Raw genomic sequence first — 26,116 nt, forward strand, 5'->3', positions numbered from 1 at the left:
TGACCCCTATGCAATCAAAAATCCATGTATAACTTGACAGTTGGCCTCTGTTCTGCAGTTCTGCACCCAGATTCAACTGACCATAATCATGTACTACTGTAGTATATATGAACAAAACACTTGAACGTTTGTAACAAAAATGACTGCAGCAAAGTTATCTACAGCAAAGATGCTTAGGGAAAGTATCTAGAACGCTTAAAACAAAAGATGCTAAGCCTCTCTTCCCAGGATTATGGTTAAGCTCTGGGGAACAGGACATAGACAACTGAATTTTTTTTTTTTTTTTGCGGTACACAGGCCCCTCACTGTTGTGGCCTCTCCCGTCGCAGAGCACAGGCTCCGGACGCGCAGGCTCAGCGGCCATGGCTCACAGGCCCAGCCGCACCGCGGCATGTGGGATCTTCCTAGACCGGGGCACGAACCCGCGTCCCCTGCATCGGCAGGCGGACTCTCAACCACTGTGCCACCAGGGAAGCCCCTGGACATCTGAATTTTAAATTTACTTTTATATTACTCAGTGTATTTATTATATATACTCTTTTAAAAAATAGACTTTTAATAGTCTGAGTTATAGAAAAATTGAGACAATAGTACAGTGAGTTTCCATACACTCCATACCCAATTTCCCCTATTATTAACATTTTCACTATAGTACATTTGTTATACTTAATGAACTAATATTGATACATTATCATTAACTGAAGTCCTTAGTTTTTTTTACCCAATGTCTTTTTCTTGTCCCAGGATCCCATTTAGGATACCATATTTCCTTTAATCATTGTATCTTCTTAGGCCCCTTTTGGCCGTGACAGTTTCTCTGATTTTGCAGGGTTTTGAGCACCCTGACTGTTTTGAGGAGTACTACTGTTCAGGTGTTTCATCAGATGCCCCATTATTGGAATTTTTCTCATTATTAGACTGGAGTTACGGGTTTGGGGGAAGAAGACCTCAGAGGTAAGGTGCCATTCTCAACATATCATCATATCAAGCGTACCTACCATCAACATCATTTATAACCACTGATGTAAACATTCATGATCTGGCTGAGGTTATGTTTGTCAGGTTTCTCCACTGGAAAGCTATTTCCCCCTCCCACCAATACCTAATCTTTAGAAGTAAGTCACTATGCACATCCCACACTTAAGAAATGACAATTTACGTTCCCTGTCCTTCAAGGCAGAGTATCTATATAAATTATTTGGAATTCTTCTGTATTGGAGATTTTTCTATGTCTTACCATTTATTCATCCAAATGTAGTTCATATATATATATATATATATCAGTATGGACTCATGGATAATTATTTTATACTTTGGGATATAATATATACTCTTTTAGAATATAATTTTATTTATTTTTTAGTAGGCAATTTATTCACATGGTTCAAAATTTTAAAAGTACAAGAGTAGAGGGACTTCCCTGGTGCCACATGATTAAGAACCCGCCTGCTAAAGCAGGGGACACGGGTTTGATCCCTTGTCCGGGAAGATCCAACTAAGCCCGCAAGCCACAACTATTGAGCCTGCGCTCTAGAGCCCGCAAGCCACAACTACTGAAGCCCGCACACCTAGAGACCGTGCTCTCTAACAAGAGAAGCCACAGCAATGAGAAGCCCACATACTGCAACAAAGAGTAGCCCCCGCTCGCCGTCAACTAGAGAAAGCCCTCATGCGGCAACAAAGACCCAACACAGCCAAAAATAAATAAATAAATTTATTTTTTTTAAAAAAAGGACGAGAGTAGAGTTCAAAATCTATGCCCTAGTTGCCCCAGTGATCTCTGCCATAGTCAACAATATTGCCAGTTTTCTCAGTATCCTTCTGAACGTATTTTATACCTAGATAGTAGACATGGACATATCTTTTCCTCATTTTACACAAATGGTGGCATACTATAAACAGTGTTGTGTCTTGTTTTCTTTTCCACTTAGCAATATATTTTAGAGATCATTCCATAACAATATACAAAGAACGTTTTTATTCTTTTTTTTAACAGCTGCATAGTTTTATTTTACCAGTTCCCTACTGATGGGATATGGGTTGAGGAGTAAAACTGAAACCAAACAATCTTGAGTTCAAATCCTGATCCATTTCACTTACTAACTATACAAGCTTGGCTTATTTAACTTCAGTTTCTCCATTTGTAAAATAGTACCTACTTTGTAAGGTTGTCATGAAGATTAAATAAGTGAATATGTGTAAACAGCTTAGAACTCCTGATATGTTCTGAGTGCCACATGAATTGAAGCTACTATTTCGAATCTTGTTATTACAAACAATACCCAGTGTAAAATCTTATATACACATTTTTTTCCATCTTTTGAGTATATGAGTAGGATATTTCCTAGAAGCAGATTTGCTAGGTTAAAGAACATGCATATTTGACATTTTTAGACATTGCCAAAATGCTCTTTACAGAGGCTATACCAATTTATAAGTAATATAATAAGAATCCATGTTTTTTTTTTGTTTCTCTTTGTGGTTGTTCACTGTCCTTTGTCTCAACGCATTTTTAAATTTCCTCTTTGGTTTCATTGTTGACCCATTGGTTTTTTAGTAGCATGTTGTTTAGTCTACATCGTTGAAATGCAGACTAAACAACACGCTACTAAAAAACCAATGGATCGGGCTTCCCTGGTGGCACAGTGGTTGACAGTCCGCCTGCCGATGCAGGGGACATGGGTTCGAGCCCTGGCCCGGGAAGATCCCACATACCACGGAGAGGCTGGGCCCGTGAGCCATGGCTGCTGAGCCTGTGCGTCCAGAGCCTATGCTCTGCCAACGGGAGAGGCCACAACAGTGAGAGGCCCGCGTACCGCCAAAAAAAAAAAAAAAAAGAAAGAAAAACAACAATGAAAACACAACCATATAATATCTATGGGATGCAGCAAAAGCAGAGGGAAGTTCATACCAATACAGGCCTTCCTCAAAGAACAAGAAAAATCCCAATTAAACAACCTAATCTTCCACCTAAAAGAACTAGAAAAAGAAGAACAAAGAAAACCTAAGGTCAGCAGAAGGAAGTAATAAAGATCAGAAAAAAAATAAATAAAATAGAGATTAAAACAAAACAATAGAGAAATCAATAAAACCAAGAGCTAGTTTTTTGAAAGGATAACAAAACTGACAAACCTCTGGCCAAGTTCACCAAGAGAGGACCCAAATAAGCAAAATAAGAAATGAAAGAGGAGAAATAACAACCAATACCACAGAAATACAAAATACCATAAGAAAATATTATGAACACTTATATGCCAGAAAAATGGACAAGCTATAAGTAATGGACAAGTTTCTAGAATCATACAGCCTGCCAAAACTGAATCAAGAAGAAACAGATAATTTGAACAAACTGATCACTAGAAATGAAATGGAATCTATAATTGAAAAAACTCCCTGCAAACAAAAGTCCAGGACCAGATGGCTTCACCGGGGAATTCTACTAAACATACGAAGAAGAACTTATACCGATCCTTCTCAAACTCTTCCAAAAGACTGAAGAGGAGGGAACACTCCCAAAGTCATTCTATGAAGCCATCATCACCCTGATACCAAAACCAGACAAAGACACTACCAAAAAAGAAAATTACAGGCCAATATCTTTGATGAACATAGATGCAAAAATCCTCAACAAAATATTAGCAAACCGAATCCAACAACACAGAAAAAGGATCATACACCATGATCAAGCTGGATTCATTCCAGGGTCACAAAGATGCTTCAAATCTATCAATGGGATACACCACATCACCAAAGCAGAGACAAAAATCACATGAGCATCTCAATAAATGCAGAATAAGCATTTGATAAAATTCCACATAATTTATGACAAAAACTCTTGCCAAAGTGGATATAGAGGGAACATATTTCAACAAAATACAAGCCATTTTTGACAAACTCACGGCCAACATAATACTAAATGATGAAAAGCTGACAGCCTTCTCACTAAAACCTGGAACAAGACAAGATACCCACTCTCACCACTTCTGTTCAACACAACACTGGTAGTCCTAGCCACAGCAATCAGACAAGAAAAATAAAAGGTACCCAAATCAGAAGGGAAGAGGTAAAACTGTCATTATATGGAGATGACATGATACTTTATATAGAACACCCTAAAGACTCCACACAAAAACTAGTAGAACTGATAAGTAAATGCAGCAAGGTAGCAGGATACAAGATTAATATACAGAAATCTGTTATATTTCTTTACACTAACAATGAGGTATCAGAAAGTAAAAAAAAAAAAAAAAAATCCCATTTCAAATTGCATCAAAAAAAAAAGGCCAGCCATCAAAGCAAAAAAAAAAAAAAAACTGCATCAAAAAAACCTGCATCAAAACAAACAAAAAAACAAAAAACCACCTAGGAATAACCCTAACCAAGGAGATGAAAGACTTATCTGCTGAGAACTATAAAACATTGATAAATGAAACTGAAGTTGATTCAGGGAAATGGAAAAATATCCCATGCTCTTAGATTGGAAGAATTAATATAGTTAAAATGTCCATAATACCCAAAGCAATCTACAGATTTAATGCAACCCCTATCAAATAACCCATGACATTTTTCACAGAACTAGAACAAATAATCTTAAAATTTATATGGAACCATGAAAGACCCAGAATTGCCAAAGTAATCCTGAGGAGAAAGAACAAAGTTGGAGACATAATCCTTCCAGATTTCAGGCAATACTACAAAGCTACAGTAATCAAAACAGGATGGTATTGGCACAAAAACAAACATATGAATCAGTGGAACAGAACAGAGAGCCCAGAAATAAACCTATGATCAATTAATCTTTGACAAAGGAGGCAAGAATATACAATGGAGAAAATGACAGTGTCTTCAGCAAGTGGTGCTGGGAAAACTGGACAGCGGCATGTAAATCAATACAGTTAGAACACTCCCTCACACCACACACGAAAATAAACTCAAAACGGCTTAAAGACTTAAATATAAGACATTACACCATAAAAATCCTAGAAGAGAAGACAGGCAAAACATTCTCTGACATAAATTGTAACAACATTTTCTTAAGTCATCTATCAAGGCAACAGAAATAAAAACAAAAATAAACAAATAGGACCTAATCAAACTTAAAAGCTTTTGCATAGCAAAGGAAACCATCAACAAAACAACAGACCACCTATGAAATGGGAGAAAGTATTTGCAAACGAAGGGACTGACAAGGGCTTAATGTACAAAATATACAAACAGCTCATACAACCCAATATCAAAAAACAAACAACCCAATCAAGAAATGGGAAGAAGGGCTTCCCTGGTGGCGCAGTGGTCGAGAGTCTGCCTGCCAACGCAGGGGACACAGGTTCAAGCCCTTGTCTGGGAGGATCCCACATGCCGCGGAGCAACTGGGCCCGTGGGCCACAACTACTGAGCCTGCGCATCTGGAGCCTTGCTCCGCAACAAGAGAGGCCACGATAGTGAGAGGCCCACGCACCGTGATGAAGAGTGGCCCCTGCTCGCCGCAACTAGAGAAAGCCCTTGCCCAGAAACGAAGACCCAAAATAGCCAAAAATAAATAAATTAATTAATTAAAAAAAAAAAAAAGAAATGGGAAGAAGACCTAAATAGACATTTCTTCAAAGCAGACATACAGATACCCAACAGTACATGAAAAGATGCTCAACATCGCTAATTATTGAGCAATGCAAATCAAAACTACAGTGAGGTATCACCTCACACTGGTCAGAATGGCCATCATCAAAAAGTCTACAAATAATAATGCTGGAGAGGGTGTGGAGAAAAGGAACCCTCCTACATTGCTGGTGGGAATGTAAATTGGTGCAGCCACTATGGAGGTTCCTTAAAAAACTAAAAACAGAGTTACCATATGATCCAGCAACCCCACTCCTGGGCATGTATGTGGAAAAAACAAAGCTCTAATTCAAAAAGATACATGCAGCCTAATGTTCATAGCAGCCCTATTTACAACAGCCAAACCTACTGTATAGCACAGGGAACTCTACTCAATATTCTGTAATAACTTATATGGGAAAGAATTTGGAAAAGAATGAATATATATATATATGTATAACTGAATCACTTTGCTGTACAACTGAAACTAACACAACACTGTAAATCAACTATACTCCAATAAAATAAAAAAAAAAAAGGTCAAGACATGGAAGCTACCTAAGTGTCTATCAACAGATGAATGGATAAAGAAGATGTGGTTGGTAGATAGATAGATAGACAGACAGGCAAAATGGAATATTACTCAGCCATAAAAAGGAATGAAATAATACCATTTGCAGCAGCATGGATGGACTAAGTGAAGTAAGTCAGACAGAGAAAGACAATATGTAATCACTTATATGTGGAATCTAAAAAATAATACAAATGAACTTATTTACAAAACAGAAACAGACTCACAGACACAGAAAACAAACTTACGGTTATCAAAGGGGAAGGGGGGGAGGGATAAATTGGGAGTATGGGATTAACAGATGCACACTACCATATATAAAATAGATGAACAATAGGGATATACTGTATGGCAAAGCGAACTATATTCAATATCTTGTAATAAACTACAATGAAAAGAATTTTAAAAAAAGAAATATAGATACATACATATATATGTATAACCAAATCACTTTGCTGTATACCTGAAACTAACACATTATAAATCAACTATACTAAAAAAAAAAAAAAAAAAAAAACAAACGGCTTCCCTGGTGGCGCAGTGGTTGAGAGTCTGCCTGCTGATGCAGGGTACACGGGTTCATGCCCCGGTCCGGGAAGATCCCACATGCCGCGAAGCGGCTAGGCCCGTGAGCCATGGCCGCTGAGCCTGCGCGTCCAGAGCCTGTGCTCCACAACGGCAGAGGCCACAACAGTGAGAGGCCCAAGTACCGCAAAAAAAAAAAAAAAAAAAGTCTGTTTCTTCCACATACTGTTTTACAGTATTATACTAGTCAGCTCAGGCTGCATAACAAAATACCATAGCTGAACAGCTTAAAAACAGAAATTTATTTTCTCATATTGCTGGAGGCTGGAGTTGAACATCAGGGTACCAGCATGGTCAAATTCTAGTTGAGAGCCCTCTTCCTGGCTTGCAGACAGCAGTCTTCTCACTGTGTGCTCAGATGACCTTTCCTCGGAGTATGCACATGGAGGGGGAGAGATACCTCTTTCTCTCTTCCTCTCTTCTTATAAAGCCACCAATCCTACTAGATTAGGACCTCACCCTTACGATCTCATTTAACCTTAATTACCTCCTAAAAGTCCTATTTCCAAATATAGTCATACTGAGGGTTAGGGTTTCAAAATATGAATTGAGAAGGAAGAGGAGCACAGTTCAGTCCATAGCAAGTATATTATCGAACTTGTTGACTTCAGGTAAAAAATGTATTTCAGTATAGAATAAGAAGTGAATAAGAAGTGAAGTTGAGCATTTTTCACATGCTTAAGAGACAGCTATATTTTCTGTAAATTGGCTATTCATATTTGCCTATTTCATGGATTGATGATCTTTAAAACACCAAATCCAACCATTCCTCAGAATGTTTCTCTTTGTGTGGGAGATCCTTAATAAGGCCTGAACAACATATCAAAAAACACAAACAAAATCCCTGTATATTTAGCAGTATATATGTTGAATTTCTCAAAATGATCTGATGCCAGTAAAATACCCTATAAAGAAAAAGAGAGCTTTTTCAAGATAATGGCTTCTTTTCCTAAGCCAGCCTTTTCCTAAGCCAGAACAAAGGAGAACTTTTTTTCCCCTTTCAGTTGTATAATTTTTTAAGAGGAAGAAATATGTTACCATACTAATGAAAATCAATTCTTGATTACATTGTGAATTTCTATTTTCAATGGGCTTCCTTCTATTAATCATTCCAGAATACAAGTCTTACCTAATAAAATGGTATAATGCTTTCTAAGTACCCTTTTCTCATGAGGGAGGAAAAAAAGCTGCTTGTAATAGGGACCAAGATTAGAAAAGCAGCAGAGGTGGTAACAAGCTTAGTAACTCTCAGCAATTGTCACTGGCTATTTATTTAGCTTATTCCTCTAGGGCAGTAGTTCTCAATTGGGGTGATTTTGCCCTCCAGAAGATACGTGGCTACGTCTTGAGACACTTTCGGTTGTTACAACTTGTGGTACTGATACCTGGTAGGTACAGGCCAGGGATGCTACTAAACATACTACAATGAACACTACACAGAACAAAGAATTCTCTGGCCCAAAATGTTGACAGTGCTGAAGTTGAGAAACACTGCTCTGGGGAAAAACGGGGTCAAGAATATAGAAGGACTGGAAAATGTGGAAGTAAGGTGATAACCTTCTGAAAACTAGACATGCCTATATTTCTTTCCCTAGCCTATTTCAGCCTTGATTAAAAGAAAAGGAAATGAAAGAAACAGTAAAAGAGCTAGCAGGGCAGAAGCAAAAGAGGCCTTTAGTTTGGCCTCTTTCCAAATCCCCCCCCATCACTGTGCCAATGATTTATCTTGACTGTGCAAAATGAAGTCTGTTCCCAGTCCATGTGGGAAAGTAACAGAACTTCATAAGTTATCAAATGCTCACCCCTTCCTTATGCACTCACTTTGCCCACTTTAGACTTGTCTGTCTTTGCTTATGCATTAGAGATGGTTTCAAGAATAAAAAACAGATCATCTTATCTTTCTATGCCCATTTTGTGGAAGTTACTTTTTATGGTATTAACTTATACTTATCCTAAGTAAAAAGTTCTAATACTTGCAAATAAAATTCCTTCAAGCAACACTATATTTTGAGTTATTTAATGTGAACAGTTTAAAGTTCACGCCATTAAAATTCTGTCAATAAAATATGTTAGATGAGGTAGGAAGTTTCCAACTTTTTAATTCTACTTGGTCAAATACAATTTTTACATATTAACAAAACAGCTTCAGAATTTAACATTATCTGACATATAATTTATCATTATACACTTCTAAAAAGGGAATATGAGTCTTATTCTAAATGCAATGGAAAACCATTGGACTTTTTGTTTTAATTTATTTTTGGCTGCTTTGGATCTTCGTTGCTGCGCTCAACCTTTCTCTAGTTGTGGCGAGTGGGGGCTACTTGTTGCAGTGTGCGGGCTTCTCATTGCGGTGGCTTCTCTTGTTGTGGAGCACAGGCTCTAGGTGCATGGGCTTCAGTAGTTGTGGCATGCGGGCTCAGTAGTTGTGGCTCGTGGGCTTAGTTGTTCCAAGGCATGTGGGATCTTCCTGGACCAGGAATTGAACCCTTGTCCCCTGCATTGGCAGGCGGATTCTTAACCACTGTGCCACCAGGGAAGTCCCACCACTGGAGTTTTACTGTACATTTAATTTAAAAAGCATTTTTAACTGAAGTATAATGAGCAAAGTACACTAATGTTAATTAGAAGATAGATAACTCTACATCCCCTACCCCATGTAAGCACCACCCAGATCAAGATATAGAACATTTCCAGCAGCACAGGTTTTTTTTTATGTTCACTTACTTTGAAAGGTTGAATACTAAAGTCATTTGATGCCAAGTAAATCTTCACAGTAAGTCTAATAATAAACCAGATCACAGTAAATAACCTCCAAGAAGGCAAGGACAATCTCTTTTCAATGTTCCCTATTGATGGCCCAGCACCTAGAACTTAGTATCTAACCGGAACTTACTGAAAAAAGTTGTTGCCTACTGAGCAAAGGTCAACTAATTTAACACTAAAGTATTTCTCAGAAACAAATATAATTATTACTTTAACATCACTTTTTAGTAAAGTATTTAATTGAAGAGAAGAATTTCAAGGACTCTGTTTCTATACAGATAGAAGGCACTAAAGTCTAGGTGAGCCAATGAGAAAATTATTCAATGTGGACTCTGAATCTCATCATTAATCTCCAACAGGATTTTCTAAATATGGCATTCCAGAGGAGTTGCTTCATTTAATACCATTTTCTTTGACACAATCCAAAACATTCATTTTATTTTTTCTTTGTTTTTCAGTTAGTTCTGATTATCTTTAACTCAAACTTCTTGGAACTTTCTATTCTAGTCAAGGTCTTAACCTGAATACCCAGCAGAATTTTAAAAAAAAATCCTTCTTCCAGTTTAAGGCTCCAGATTAGTTCATGGTTGCCTGACACTGTTTTGCCAAGACAAAAAAATGTAGGGATAGGGTAAAGAGTAGTATGTCACCTAGTGACTGCAACACAGCTGTAGTGCAAAGAACGGGGCGGGGGGCGGGGGGGAACAGAGAATGACAACTGGTTTCTAGAACACAAAAAATACAGCTGGGGCTTTCACTCTATTTTGGCAGAACCTGAAAATTACACCATGTCTGCAGAGACAATGTATTCTGTCAAAGTATAGACCAAAATCCTCCTAAATTAGGATACATAAAGAGCCTTCAGGTCTAGTGTCATGTAAATGGTCAAAATCAAAAACAAATGTTTTAAGTCAGTTAAAAGCAAACAGTCAGCTTTAGTTAGAATCATTTCAATTTCAGTAAACATCATTATAGCTTAAAATGAATTGCTGTCTGCCAATTTCCTCTCCTACTCCAATTACATCTACTATCTTCATTCAGCAAACACAATAGCAGTAGCATTATAGTGGTATTTCTAAGCCTCTTGGCAATGTGAAATCAAGGTAAGAAGCTAACATTCATTGAGTGTAAAAGTTGCTATGCATCAGGCATTATGCAAAGCACTTGACATAGGCTATCTCATTTCCTCAAAATTCCTAAAACAAGTAACCACACTCCTCTATTAAGTGAATATTTCAACTCTATTTTTAAGTTTGTTATATGCTAAATACTAAAATCAAAGGGCAAGAGTAAAGCAAAGTTACTGTCATGTGTATAGCATGAATGCTATACATGCTTTGGTATTTACTAAAATTTTAAAAACACTACAGGATCAATGATCTTTCCAGATTTCAACAGATTTTAAAACCATGAATATTACTATTTTGAAGGTACTAATTATGTGCCAGACGATGTATTAAGGGCTTTATATTTTAACATTGAGGTAGGTATTATGACCCTTGCATTACTAATCAGGATTAGAAGTCAATGACGGAAGAAAGGATCTATAATCACAAAAAATAAGAAAGTTACAGAATCAAAATCTTAACCTGCATGTGTCTCTTTGATTTGAAAACACTGTTACCTCTCTCTTGGATTACTATTATCTTTTTAAAATACACACCAATAACAAAAAAAATAACAGAACAGATTTAAATGCTAATGTAATTCTGACACTGGGAATCCATGCATGAACACTCTCTTCTTAGATGGGCAAGGCATGTTCCCTCAGTTTTGATTTGCTCATTGTAATCTGACTCTCTCTCTGGTAGTGGCCTCCTAGCAGAGATCTGATCAGCCAATTTCTGCTTGGCTCAATCCCACTTCTACCTACTGCTCCAAGTGTCTGCCTTCTTGTTCTCCTGAATGACAGTTCTTTGGATTTCATCAGTATAAAAAACACTCCCTTCAGCTTATAAACTCCTAGAAGGCAGAGATTCCGTGTGTTGTTAAGTTTGCTTTATAAACCAATATGAAGATACAGAAATCTAATATACACAGGTTAAAAACTTCCTTCCATTGTTTAACTATATCCATACTCATAATGGAAACTGTGTAATATTCTTAAAACAAACACACCCAAGCCAAACTGGAAATCCTATTTTAAAGCTCTCAAGCTACAATTCACATCTAGAAGACATTGATTATCACTAATTTACTAAGACCCTACAATATTACTAACAGAAGTTTTCGATTTCTCCAAACTCATAAACTCTATTTCTATATAGTTTAACTCAGGGTTTTTCAACTTCAGCACTACTGGCATTTTGGACCAGATAATTCTTTGCTGGGATGGGGGGTGGGCCGGGCAGGTGGGCTCTCCCATGCACTGTAGCAGCCTCCCTGCCCTCTATCCACTAGATGCCAGTAGCACTTCCTCTCCCCATAGCTGAGACAACAAAAATAGAACGTCTCTAGCCACTGCCCAGTGTTCCCTGGCAGGGGGGGGGGGGTGGGGGGGGGCGGGGGGGGCGGTGGTGGTGTCGACCCAGTTGAGATCTACTGTTTTAATTTAATCTTATATGTTAAAATTAGATACTGGGGCTGTAGTATTTGCCAATAAAATTGTCCTAATCTACATTCTTACAAGGAATAAGGATGAAGTTCACTGGTATTCTCAGAGTGAATAAATTAGCGAATTTCAGAGTTTTCTAGAAGAACCTGGCCTTTTGCACAATCCCAGAAAAGAGCTCTAGAAACTACATATCTGACCATCTAAACTAGTGGGTGCTGATACATGACACAGGATGGAAAAGAATACTGGTGCTTATCGGCTCATTCCTTTTTCTTTGTGGCTCTAACTATACGTTATTTCATCAAGGGAAGTAATTAGCACCACAGATTAATTGCAGTATCATGTTTTTAGCAGTAAAAGCAGGTAGAATGTGTCTTTTAACAAATGTCTACTGAGTATAAGGCAGTTGGAGGGATAGAAAGAGGAGTAAAACAGAACCAACCTCAATGTAACATAAATGTTGGAAGCATTTCAAATTTTCAAAAAAAGGAAGCTAACTTTTTGGCTTAAGCTAAAGACAACAACAACAACAAAAGAAACTCCACCCACTCCACCCTCAGGATGTGTCATGAAACTGGACTGAATTCAAAGAGTGATCACTTTTGGTCACATCCAAGTTTTTTTGTTTTTTTTTTTGCGGTACGTGGGCCTCTCACTATTGTGGCCTCTGCCGTTGCGGAGCACAGGCTCTGGACGCGCAGGCTCATGGGCCCAGCTGCTCCACGGCATGTGGGATCTTCCCGGACCGGGGCACGAACCCGCGTCCCCTGCATCGGCAGGCGGACTCTCAACCACTGCACTACCAGGGAAGCCCCACATCCAAGTTTTAAGCGAAGTTCAACAATCAATGATTTGCTGTTTACAGAGATATATTCATTGAGGGGGAAAAAAATCTCAGTGTATATGTTTTATATTATCTGTGTTAGTTAGAAATTGATCCAGTTTTTAACTTTTATAAGCCTGGAATCATTGATTGTTCTCTATTTCTATGAGGTTTTACCATACCCTGACCTATAATGGAAATACCAATCACACTTTTCCCCTAATTGAGCACATAATACCTAATGTTTATTTATTTCTACTATTTTGAACATTTTCCCACATGCTTGTTTACTAATTTAATATCTTTGTGAAATATATTTTTTTATCAATTGACCAAATATTTAGAGACCAGTGTTTTTCTTACAAATATATGAGCTCTTTACAGAATAGATATTAACTTTATATAATACTTGTTGTAGTATTTCCTCCATCTTATTTCTGTTTTTATTATTCTTACATATGTAAATATTACACTTGGAATATTCAAATCTGCAAACTGTTCTTTTCCCTTTTGTTTCCTTTTATTGTTTTGAAAGTGAAATACCCACTCTCTATTATAAGTCTGATAAATATTCAATTCTACTTTATTCTAATTTTCCTTTGATTTGAATGCTCATATGTAACCTTTAAATCCTCTGAAATTTATCTTGGTGTCAGGTATTAAGTGGAGGTCTATGTTTATGGCCCTTCAACTGCTTAATGAGTTTTCTAAACACAAATTTCTGAAAAATGATTCCTTTTTTTTTCTCATGCCTCCCTTGGCATGTACCTAAAATGTACCATGGATCTATTACTGCTTTTAGCAGTATTTGGTTACAGTTATTGTAGTTTTTCTCTTCCCGTTCTCTCTTATTTTTCAGATTTTTAACTTAATGCTTTTGACTACTTTTTCTCCCAGATAAACTTTAGAGAAACATTGTCAGAGTAAAAAGAATCCCAATAACAATCTGAATGGAAAAAATAATTTAAATTGGGGAGTAAAAATTATATACTATCAGCCTTCCTTTTCAGAAACATGATACTACATTTATTTCACAAAGCCTTTTTCTTAAATATTCCAGAAAATTTTTAAATTTTATTTGTAGTTGTATTCATTTATTTAAGATAATTATCAATAAATACTTTTAATCACTTTTTCCCTAATGGAAATATTTATGTACTCTTGGTTAGTTTTCATGTCCCTCTTGTGATATCAAAAGATCTTACGTAGTTTCAATGAATGCTCCTCTCCCTATACCTTTATAGTTGCTCTATAGGCTCTTTCTGGCAGTTCAGTCCTTGGGAATAGTCATACAATAAGGAATATCTCAATTCCATTATATTAGAGGTAATAGCCTAAGGGTATAGAAATATAGAAAAAGCATGTTTGCTCACTTACTGCTCAACAACAGTAATTAACTAGTTAAATCAGCTGAACTCAAAATTATATGATTCTGAAATCACATCTGTAATCACATTAATCTAAAGAAACTAATCCCCTGAGGAATATATTACAATACTGAAGACAAAAGTCACAGGTTTTCAGGAACTAAGACTGCACATGAAACTCACACATACAGACCAAGAACAGAAGATTAAATAAACCACAGAATTGATATATCATTAACCTCCAATTTTCTGCATCAATAAAAAGAAGCATTAGTAGAGCTAATATGAAATTGTGAAGAATTTACCCATACAGATCAAGAAAGGAATCAATTGTCTTATACACAGTAGAAAATAGATTATGACACAAATGTATATTCCATAAAGCAGAAAACCAAAAGTTAACATAAACTTAACTGGTAGCAGCTTTCAGCTATTTCTGGATCACCACTAGTTTCTTATAAGCTCTCAAAAGGGAAAGGATCCCAAAGTACAGTGTGGTTAAAGTTTTGTTTGCTTGTTTGTTTAGTTTAGAAGCCACAAAGATCAGACTAATAAATAATATTATTGTTAAGCTAACACTTACTGTGTGATTACTATGTGCTAGGTGCTGGACTAAGCGTTTTATAAATATATCATTTAATGTACACGTACACACACACAAAAAAAACCATGAAATTAGTACTATTTTTAACCTCGTTTTCCAGATAAGAAACCAAGGTTACACAACTAGTAAGTTGTAAAGACAAACCCAAATTTTACTGATCCGCAAACTCATGTTTTTAACTACCATACTATACTGCTTCATATGAATTCTTTTCTTTACTTATTCAATTATGAAACATCTTAAAAGCTTTTGCACAGTAAAGGAAACCATAAACAAGACAAAAAGACAACCCTCAAAATGGGAGAAAATATTTGCAAATGAAACAACAGACATTTATTAATTTCCAAAATATACAAACAACTCATGGAGCTCAATATCAGAAAAACAAACAATCCAGTTAAAAAATGGGCAGAAGACCTAAATAGACATTTCACCAAAGAAGACATACAGATGGCCAAGAGGCACATGAAAAGATGTTCAACATCACTAATTATTAGAGAAATGCAAATCAAAACCACAATGAAGTATCACCTCATGCTGGTCAGAATGGCCATTATCAAAAAATCTAGAAACAATAAATGCTGGAAAGGGCGTGGTGAAAAGTGAGCCCTCCTGCACTGTTGGTGGGAATGTAAATTGATACAGCCACTATGGTAAACAGTATGGAGGTTCCTTAAAAAACTAAAAATAGAACTACCATATGACCCAGCAATCCCACTACTGGGCATATGCCCTGAGAAAACCATAATTCAAAAAGAGACATTGGGCTTCCCTGGTGGCACAGTGGTTGAGAGTCCACCTGCCGATGCAGGCGACACGGGTTTGTGCCCCGGTCCAGGAAGATCCCACATGCCGTGGAGCGGCTAGGCCCGTGAGCCATGGCCGCTGAGCCTGCGCGTCCGGAGCCTGTGCTCTGCAACGGGAGGGGCCCCAACAGTAGTGAGAGGCCCGCGTACCGCAAAAAAAAAAAAAAGATACATTTACCACCAATGTTCATTGCAGCACTATTTACAACAGCCAGGACATGGAATCACCTAAATGTCCATCAACAGATGAATGGATAAAGAAGATGCGGCACATATATACAATGGAATATTACTCAGCCATAAAAAGAAACGAAATTGAGTTATTTGTAGTGAGGTGGATGGACCTAGAGTCTGTCATAGAGTGAAGTAAGTCAGAAAGAGAAAAACAAATACCGTATGCTAACACATATATATGGAATCTAAAAAAAAAATGGTTCTGATGAACCTAGGGGCTGGACAGGAATAAAGACACAGATGTAGAGAATGGACTTCAGGAAATGGGGAGGGGGAAGGGTAAGCTGGGATGAAGTAAGAGAGTAGCACTGATATACATACACTACCAAATGTAAAATAGGTAGTGGGAAGCAGCTGCATGGCACAGGGAAATCAGCTGGGTGCTTTGCGACCACCTAGAGGGGTGGGATAAGGAGGGTGGGAGGGAGACACAAGAGGGAAGGGATATGGGGATATACGTATGCATATAGCTGATTCACCCTGTTATACAGCAGAAACTAACACAACACTGTAAAGCAATTATACTCCAATAAAGATGTTTTTAAAAAAAAGAAATTAGAAAATTTAAAAACCCCATTTAAAACTGCATCAAAAACATGAAACACAGATAAAAAATGATATACACAATTCTGGTAAGCTTTTATGTATAAATCACCAAGCTGATTTTAACATTTATATGGAAATGCAAAGAACGCAAACTGGGATAAATAGTTTTGAAAAAAAGAACAAAGTTGCAGGATTTATGCCCTGACATCATGTCTTTATAAAACTAAAGAATTCAAGACAATGTGGAATTAGTTTAAGGATACAGACACATAAGTCGATAAAACAAAACAGTGTTCAGAAATGGCCCAAGATATATGTGGTCAACTGATTTACAACCAAGGTACTAAAGTAATTGAGTAAGGGAAGAATAGTCTTTTCAACAAATGGTCCTGGAAAAATCTGATGTCCTACAAAAAGAAATGAAGTTTGATTCTTATCTTACCATATACAAAATTATTTTGAAATGGACTGTTGAATTGTGCCCCTCAAAGAGATGTTCAAGACTTCCCTGGTGGCGCAGTGGTTAAGAATCCGCCAGCCAATGCAGGGGACACGGGTTCAAGCCCTGGTCCGTGAAGATCCCACAAGCCGTGGAGCAACTAAGCCCGTGTGCCACAACTACTGAGCCTGCGCTCTAGAGCCCACGAACCACAGCTACTGAAGCCCATGTGCCTAGAGCCCATGCTCCTCAACAAGAGAAGCCACCTCAATGAGAAGCCCATGCAGTGCAATGAAGAACAGTCCCCGCTCACCACAACTAGAGAAAGCCCATGCACAGCAACGAAGACCCAATGCAGCCAAAAATAAAAATAAAAAGAATAAAAAGAAAACAGAAAGATCTCAAATAAACAACCTAACTTTATACCTCAAGAAACTAGAAAAAGAAGAACAAGTAGTAGTAGAAGGAAGGAAATAACAAAGATCACAGTGGAAATAAATGAAATAGAGACTAAAAACACAACAGAAAAGATCAATGAAACTAAGAGCTGGTTTTTAAAAAAGATAAACAAAATCGACAAGCCTTTATACAGACTTAACAAGAAAAAAAGAAGACTCATATAAACTAAATTACAAATGAAAGAGAAGACATTACAACTGATACACATAAATACAAAGGATCATAAGAGGCTACTATGAACAATTACACACCAACAAACTGGACACTTAGAGGAAGTAGATAAATTCCTAGAAACATGCAACCTACCAATCCTGAATCATGAAGGAATAGAAAATCTGAATAGATCAATTAATAGTAAGGAGGCTGAATCAATAATCAGAAACCTCTCAACAAACAAAAGCTCAGAACCAGAGGGCTTTACTGGTAAATTCTACCAAATATTTAAATAAGAATACCAATCCTTCTTAAATTCTTCCAAAAAATAGAAGTAGAAGGAACACTTCCAAACTCATTTTACAAGACCCACATTACCCTGATAATAAAGCCAGACGAGGACACTACAAGAAAATTACAGCCTAATATCCCTGATGAACATATACATAAATATCCTCAACAAAATGTTAACCAACTGAATTCATTAAAAGGATCGCACACATCATCAAGTGGCATTTATTCCAGGGATGAAAGGATGTTTCAACGCACACAAATCAATAAACGTGACACACTACATTAACAATATGAAAGATAAAAATCATAATCATCTCAATAGTTGCAGAAAGAGCATTTAACCAAATTCAACATCCATCATGACAAAAACTCTCAACAAAGTGAGTGGAGAAGGGACGTACTTCAAAATAATAAAGACCATATATTAACAAGCCCACAGCTAACATCATACTCAATGGTGAAAAGCTGAAAACTTTTCCTTTAAGATCAGGAACAAGACAGGATGTCCACTCTCACCATCTTTATTCAGCATAGTACTGGAAGTCCTAGTCAGAGCAGTTAGACAAGCGAAAGACATAAAAGACATACAAATCAGAAAGGAAGAAGCAAAACTGTATATTTGCAGAAGACGTGACACTATATATAGAAAAGCTTAAAGACTCCACCAAAAAAACTGTTAAAATTAATTTAAAAATTCAGTAAAGTTACAGGATACAAAGTCAATATACAAAAATCAATTGCATTTCTATATACTAATAACATACTACTGGAAAGAGAAATTAGAAGCAATCTCAGGACTTCCCTGGTGGTCCAGCGGTAAAGAATCCGCCTTCCAATACAGGGGATGCAGGTTCCATCCCTGGTCGGGGAGCTAAGAGCCCACATGCAACTAAGCCTGTGCACCACAACTACTGAGCTCATGCGCCTCAACGAGAGAGCCTGCATGCCGCAAACTACTGAGCCCATGCACCCTGGAGCCCGTGCACAACTAGAGAGAGAAAAACCCACACCCCACAACTATAGAGAAGCCCGCACACCATAACTAGAGAGAAGTCTGTGCACCACAACTAGAGAGAGAAAAACCCACACGCCACAACTAGAGAGAAGCCCGCATGCCACAACTAGAGAGAAGTCTGCGCACCACCACTAGAGAGAGAAAAACCCGCATGCCACAAGTAGAGAGAAGCTTGCATGCCACAACTAGAGAGAAGCCCCCACACAGCAACGAAAGATCCTGCATGCCTCAACAAAGATCCCGCATGCCTCAACAAAGATCCCACATGCCTCAACTAAGACCTGACGCAGTCAGAAAAAAAAAAGAAACAAACTCACGTGCAGGTGTATCAAAAAGAATAAAATACCTACAAATAAATTTAACCAAGGAGGTGAAAGACCTATACTCTGGGAACTGTAAGACATTGATGAAAGAAATTGTAGAAGATGCAAATAAATAGATATTCTATGTTCACAAACTGAAAGAATATTAAGATGTCCATACTACCCAAAATGATCTACTGATTCAATGCAATTCCTATCAAAATTCCAATGATTATTTTTCACAAAAATAGAAAAATCAATCTTAAAATTTGTATGGAACCACAGAAGACCCCAAATAGCCAAAACAGTCTTAAGAAGAACAAAGCTGGAGGCATCATGCCTCTGATTTCAAACTACACTTCAAAGTCACAGTAATCAAACCAATATGGTATTGGCATAAAAATGGACACATTAAATCGATGAAACAGAACAGAGCCCAGAAATAAACCCATGCGTACATATTTATTTACAACAAAGGAGCCAAGAATATACAACGGGAAAGGACAGTCTCTTCAATAAATGGTGCTGGGAAAACTGAAGAGCCACATGCAGAAGAATGAAACTGAAGCCCAGTCTTACACTGTACACAAATATCAACTGAAAATGGACTACAGACTTGAACATAAGATCTGAAACCATAAAACTCCTAGAAGAAAACATAAGAGGGTAAGCTCCTTGACATCGAACCCAGCAATGATTTTTTGGATTTGACATAAACAGCAAAGGCAACAAAAGCAAAAATAAACAAGTATGACTAAATCAAACTAAAAGCTTCTCTATAGCAAAGGAAACCATTAAAAAATGAAAAGGAAGGGCTTCCCTGGTGGTGCAGTGGTTGAGAGTCCGCCTGCTGATGCAGGGGACACAGGTTCGTGTCCCGGCCCGAGAAGATCCCATATGCCGCGGAGCGGCTGGGCCCGTGAGCCATGGCCGCTGAGCCTGCGTGTCCAGAGCCTGTGCTCCGCAACGGGAGAGGCCACAACAGGGAGAGGTCCGTGTACCGCCAAAAAAAAAAAAAAAAAAAATTAAAAGGAAACCTATGGAATTGGAGAAAATATCTTCAAATCTTATATCTGATAAAGGGTTAATATCCAAAATATATAAAGAACTCATATAACTCAATATCAAAAGAAAACAACACAAAACAAAAAAAAAAACCACCTATCAATTAGATTAAAAAATGGGCAGAGGAGGACTTCCCTGGTGGTGCAGTGGTTAAGAATCTGCCTGCCAATGCAGGGGACACGGGTTCGAGCCCTGGTCTGGGAAAATCCCACATGCCGCAGAGCAACTAAGTCCGTGCGCCACAACTACTGAGCCCGCGTGCCACAACTACTGAAGCCTGCACACCTAGAGCCCATGGTCTGCAAGAAGAGAAGCCACCACGAGAAGCCCGCACACTGCAACAGAGTAGCCCCCACTCGCCACAACCAGAGAAAAGCCCACGTGCAGCAACGAAAACTCAATGTAGCCGAAAATAAAATAAATAAAATAAACTTATTTTTTTAAAAACTGGGCAGAAGAACTTAATAAACATTTTTCCAAAAAAGACATACAAATGGCCAACAGGTACATGAAAAAGTTTTCCATCAATAATCATCAGGGAAATGCAAATCAAAATCACAATGAGGTATCACATCACACCCATTAGAATGGCTACTGTCAAAAGGATAATAACATATGTTGACAAGGATGTGGAGAAATGGGAACCCTGGTGCACTGTTAATGGGAATGTAAGTTGGTGCAGGCACTATGGAACAGCATGGAGGTTCCTCAAAAAATTAAAAACCGAACTACCATGTGATCCAGCAATTCCACTTCTGGGTATACAGTCAAAGGATATGAAATCACTATCTTGAGTGAAATCTGCACCCTCATGTTATTGCATCATTATTTACAATAGCCAAGACGTGGAAACAACCTATGTGTCCATCGACAGATGGATAAAGAAAATGTGATACACACATACACACACACACACACACACACACACACACACACTATTCAATCTTAAAAGGAAGGAAATCCTTTCATTTGCAACAACGTGGATGGACCTTGAGGGCATTATGCTAATAAGTAAGATAAGTCAAGCAGAGAAAAATAAATATTGTATGATTTCACTTATATGTGGAATCTGGAAAAACCAGAGCTGGTGATTACTAGAGATAAAGGGTAGAAGGTGGGGAAATGGGTGAAAGTGGTCAAAGGGTACTAACTTCTAGTTATAAAATAAGTAAGTTCAGGCAATGTAATGTACAGCATGGTGACTACAGTTAACAATACTTTATATCTGAAAGTTTTTAAGAGAACAGATCTTACAAATTCTCATCACAAGAAAAAAAAAAACTCACATTAACTATGTGAGATGCACCAAAACTTGTTGCAAGTATTAAGCAGAAAGGGTGTGCGAAGCTCCTGACATACAGTAGGTACTCAATAAATGTTGTCAATTATAATCTTCCTCCTTTCCCCTCCCATATCTTTGCTCATCCTGATTTTTTTGCCTTGGTATGTACTCCTTACCTCCCATATCACTGAAATCTTACTCATTCTTTAAGTATCAGATGAAATGTTACATTTCATATGAAGTCTTTCATATCTTTTATCAACCTGAGAAGAGCACTTTTTATTTTAACTTCACTTCCTACTTCTCATATTTTATTCTGGTAAATGTTTCCCTTACCAGACTATAAGCTTTTTGAGGGAAGGGACAATCTACTTCTTAAAATTTAACCAGTGCTCTACCTTTAAAAGGTTCAATAAATGTATTTACTAAGAACAGAAATAAGAAAAGCAGGTGTGCCCATCAGAGTCCTGGGAGTTAACCTGGAGCTATGCATGTGTAGGTAATGGAAGTAAGTGATTAGCAAGCAAGAATCTAAGAGAGAATGTAAAAAGAAAAGAATTTCTGACATGGTTTTTCCATCTCCCAGGTGACTTAGGGATCCATGAAACCTCTCTATCAAACCCAGAATCTGAGTTGGTTCCCTTAAGATTTCTTTCCACTTAGGACCTGAGTAGATCATTCCTTGAAATTCCTTTCTCCTTTATCTGTCTCTAAAGTGAAGACTTAACTTTAGGTTAAATGATTCAGAATTTCACAGCTGGAATTACACACTAGAAATCATCCCAACTCGGGCTTCCCTGGTGGAGCAGTGGTTAAGAATCTGCCTGCCAATGCAGGGGACACGGGTTCGAGCCCTGGTCCAGGAAGATCCCACATGCCGTAGAGCAACTAAGCCCGTGCGCCACAACTACTGAGCCTGTGCTCTAGAGACTGCGAGCCACAACTACTGAGCCTGCGTGCCACAACTACTGAAGCCTGTGCTCCGCAACAAAGAGTAGCCCCCGCTCGCCACAACTAGAGAAAGCCCGCGTGCAGTGACGAAGACCCAACACAGCCAAAAATAAAAATAAAATAAAATAAATAAATTTATTTACAAAAAAATCATCCCAACTCAATCATTTGATAGATGTGGAAATGTAATACAGAGAAGTCAAATCACACAAAGGTATGCAGTTAATAAACAACAGAGCTGGGCATTCCCTGGCGGTCCAGTGGTTAGGACTCTGTGCTCTCACTGCTGAGGGCCTGGGTTCAATCCCTGGTTGGCGAACTAAGATCCCGCAAGCTGTATGGGATGGCCAAAAACAAACAAAAAACAATACAGCTGACCTAGTTACAAGCTCAATACTCTTTTTCACTACACTTAAACAACAGTTAGGATTCTAGCACATGTCAAAAGGAGTGTGTGGGCTTCCCTGGTGGCGCAGTGGTTGAGAGTCCGCCTGCCGATGCAGGGGACACGGGTTCGTGCCCTGATCTGGGAGGATCCCACATGCCGCGGAGCGGCTGGACCTGTGAGCCATGGCTGCTGAGCCTGCATGTCCAGAGCACAGCAACGGGAGAGGCCACAAGAGTGAGAGGCCCGCATACCGCCAAAAAAAAAAAAAAAAAAAAAAAAAAGGAGTGTGTAATAAGATTATGTCACATACATGTTTTATATTTTTGCCAAGCACATCCCCATATCACTACAATATTGATTCAAATTCAGTTCACCATGATATTCATTTTATGCTGGCTATCTCCATAATCAATAATTCTATTTTATATTTGCATAAAGTTCACCCTGAATTATCTTTTCTTGAGCCATATCTTATTTCCTTGGCTTCACTAGAATTTTTCATAGATTATGATTTTTAACCTAGCTTCCCAAGAACTTGACCCATCTGACCCACTTCTCACATCTATATTAATGAGGAAGTAACATTCATTCTAAAGTGATCCTGTAGAAAATCAGTATGCCTCTGTATAAATATAAGAACTAAGTCAAATTTCCAAAGGTTGAAAACTGAATAATATAGACTCTACCAAAACATCAGTTATGATTTTCTATGGGCTCAAAAAAAGAGAGAAAATAAAGTTACAAATTGTATTTAAGTTAAAATCTTACCATTAAATTAAAAACCTAGTTGCAAAAATATTTATTAAAACATCTGTTACCATCTGATGAAAGGGAAATTAAAAGCAAAGATACTTAAAGACACAAAGATCGTTCTACAGATCTACAAAAGAATACCTAAAATTACTTTTGGCCACATTTAAATAGATAAGTCACTGTTAACACACAGGAGACAAGGGTCATTTTCACAAACCACATAACATTTTTTTGACTGTTAATTACTTCTACATCAGAAGATAATGACAAACCATGTAAAGCATAAGTAACTGAAACAAAAACAGTAAGACGAGGAGCATTATCCAAACACATTAATCTTACTGATAGGATTTTTAAAACATAAAGTATACTAAGTTGTTTGAAACATAGGCTTGGTCCATTAAAAAGAAAATGTAACCAATTCATACTACTTATATACAGTTTTATGATAAAACATAGAACATACCAGCTCATGCATCAAATCAAGATTATTAAAGAAATTTAGCTAAGATTCCTTAAAAAATGGTATGGTACAGGGCAGGGGGTGAGTTGATTGGAAGCAAAATAAAATCACCCTCAATTTAAAATTTGAGGGTGATTTTAAATTTAAAATTTTTCTTCTATTCTGATATATATTACAGCTCATTTACCTAATTTTTAAGAGACAGAGAGAGTGTGGTCCTCTGGCAGTTTAGGTGAAATCAGGATCTAAAGGGGACAAAAGGGCAGCATACAGGGGACCTAGGAAGAACGAGGTATGGACCTGGACTCAGCAGCAGCTGTGTCTCATCCTTTTGGTAAGCCCCCTTGATGCCTTGTGCCTTCTACCTCCTGACTGTTTTCTCTGAAAACAAGTGAGACTGCTTAAGTCCTCTTGACTTTACACTGATTTTCCTGCTCTTCAAGAGATGAATTGAATAAGCAGTATTTTAAAGCCTGGATATAGGCTCCAGCTGTTAGACTCTGAAATTTCAGACTTTAGGCTTTTAGTCTATCAGGACTCTCTCCCAATGCTCAGAATTAAGATATAAACAACTGATTGATCCATATGTGTTAACTCACTGTTGCATGTATAATTTATAGAAAAGCAGTAGAAACAATATTACTTAGAAAAACTACTGACATAAATAGCATGCACAGTACCTTTTGATAAACAATGGAGCACACAAGATCCTTGACAGCAGATAAAGATAGTTCCTGGGCTTCCATGGTAATACTCTCCCGTGTAAGGCCAATTTGCAGTAGAAATGAGATTGTATGCACTGAGCCTCTGGAGTTGGTGAGTGATGGTGCACTGAAGCTTCCATTAGAGAGTCGCGCAGAGAGTCCTGTTTTAGGACTTGAACACGGAGAAGGAGCTGGAAGCACAGCAGGAAGAGTTGCAGGTATTACAGACTTCTGGGATGATGGAGGAGAATTGTTTGCAGACATCTGCCTTTCTTTAATCTTTTAAAACAGTTGTCAATTCTTTTTCAATGGTTATGAAGAGGCCTTAAAATCACAGTGGTAAAAAAATGACTGTACTTTCAGATTTAGTTGAAAGCTTCTTTATTTCCTCTTTTAAGCCACTCATGCTGATGATGGCAAGTTCTACAACTGTGAGTTGAATATACAAAAGGTCCCACTTCCCTTAATATCAGTCCCATCAAAGAAGAGTCTTGTCTTTAGGACCACAACCAGGGTTTTGGAAAGGATTTAACATCACTGAATTATCCTCATCAGAAGAGAGTTGACATTGTTTATTTACTAAACATCTTCATCTATTTTCTTTTAAGTCTATTCTTGTCTCTCTCTTTTAATTTCAGAAAATACATAATGAATAAAAGTTGTTTTTCTGTCAAAATAAAATCCTCCTAGTTTAAAAAATAAAGTGTTTAGGATTAGTCTATTCAGTACTTATCCTTTGGTTCCTTGATCTAATGGGACACTTTCTCAAATGTCCACACCTTAAATCACCTTCTCAAATGTCCTCATTTTCATTTTGGAGGAGCAAATTTTTCCAGGATTAAGCACAAAGGCTTTTTAAAATAGTACAGGCATATTCCACTTGGTGAATGGGCCCATGGAGAAAAGTTGATGCTTTCTGAAATGTAGGTAGCCTGGAAGAAATTTTTTAGAAACTTTTAATATTTTATACTCATTTAACATTATTTTAAAAATGCAAGAATCCTTGGGGCTTCCCTGGTGGCCCAGTGGTTAAGAATCTGCCTGCCAATGCAGGGGACATGGGTTTGAGCTCTGGTCCAGGAAGATCCCACATGCTGCAGAGCAACTAAGCCCGTGCGCCACAACTACTGAGCCTGCGCTCTAGAGCCCGCGAGCCACAACTACTGAGCCCACGTGTCACAACTACTGAAGCCCGTGAGCCTCAACTACTGAAGGCTGCGCACCTAGAGCCCACGCTCCGCAAAAAGAGAAGCCACTGCAACGAGAAGCCTGCACAACTGCAACGAAGAGCAGCCCCTGCTCACCGCAACTAGAGAAAGCTCGGGTGCAACAATGAAGACACAACACAGCCAAAATAAATAAAATTTGTTAATTAATTAAAAAAAAAGAATCCTTGT

General features: G+C 37.8%; 1 protein-coding gene across 1 annotated transcript in view; it reads right to left on the reverse strand.

Moving 5' to 3' along the window:
• Positions 1-26,116, reverse strand: part of PRKD3 (protein kinase D3) — a 77,387-nt gene that overhangs the window by 44,014 nt on the left and 7,257 nt on the right. Inside the window, exon 2 of the mRNA XM_082852124.1 lies at positions 24,696-25,651. Within this exon, the coding sequence (XP_082708250.1) occupies positions 24,696-24,983 (288 nt within the window). The 5' untranslated portion in view covers positions 24,984-25,651. The remainder of the gene's footprint in view (positions 1-24,695; positions 25,652-26,116) is intronic.

Source organism: Leucopleurus acutus (genome assembly GCF_964270905.1).
Source record: "Leucopleurus acutus genome assembly, chromosome: 12".
NCBI lineage: Eukaryota > Metazoa > Chordata > Mammalia > Artiodactyla > Delphinidae > Leucopleurus > Leucopleurus acutus.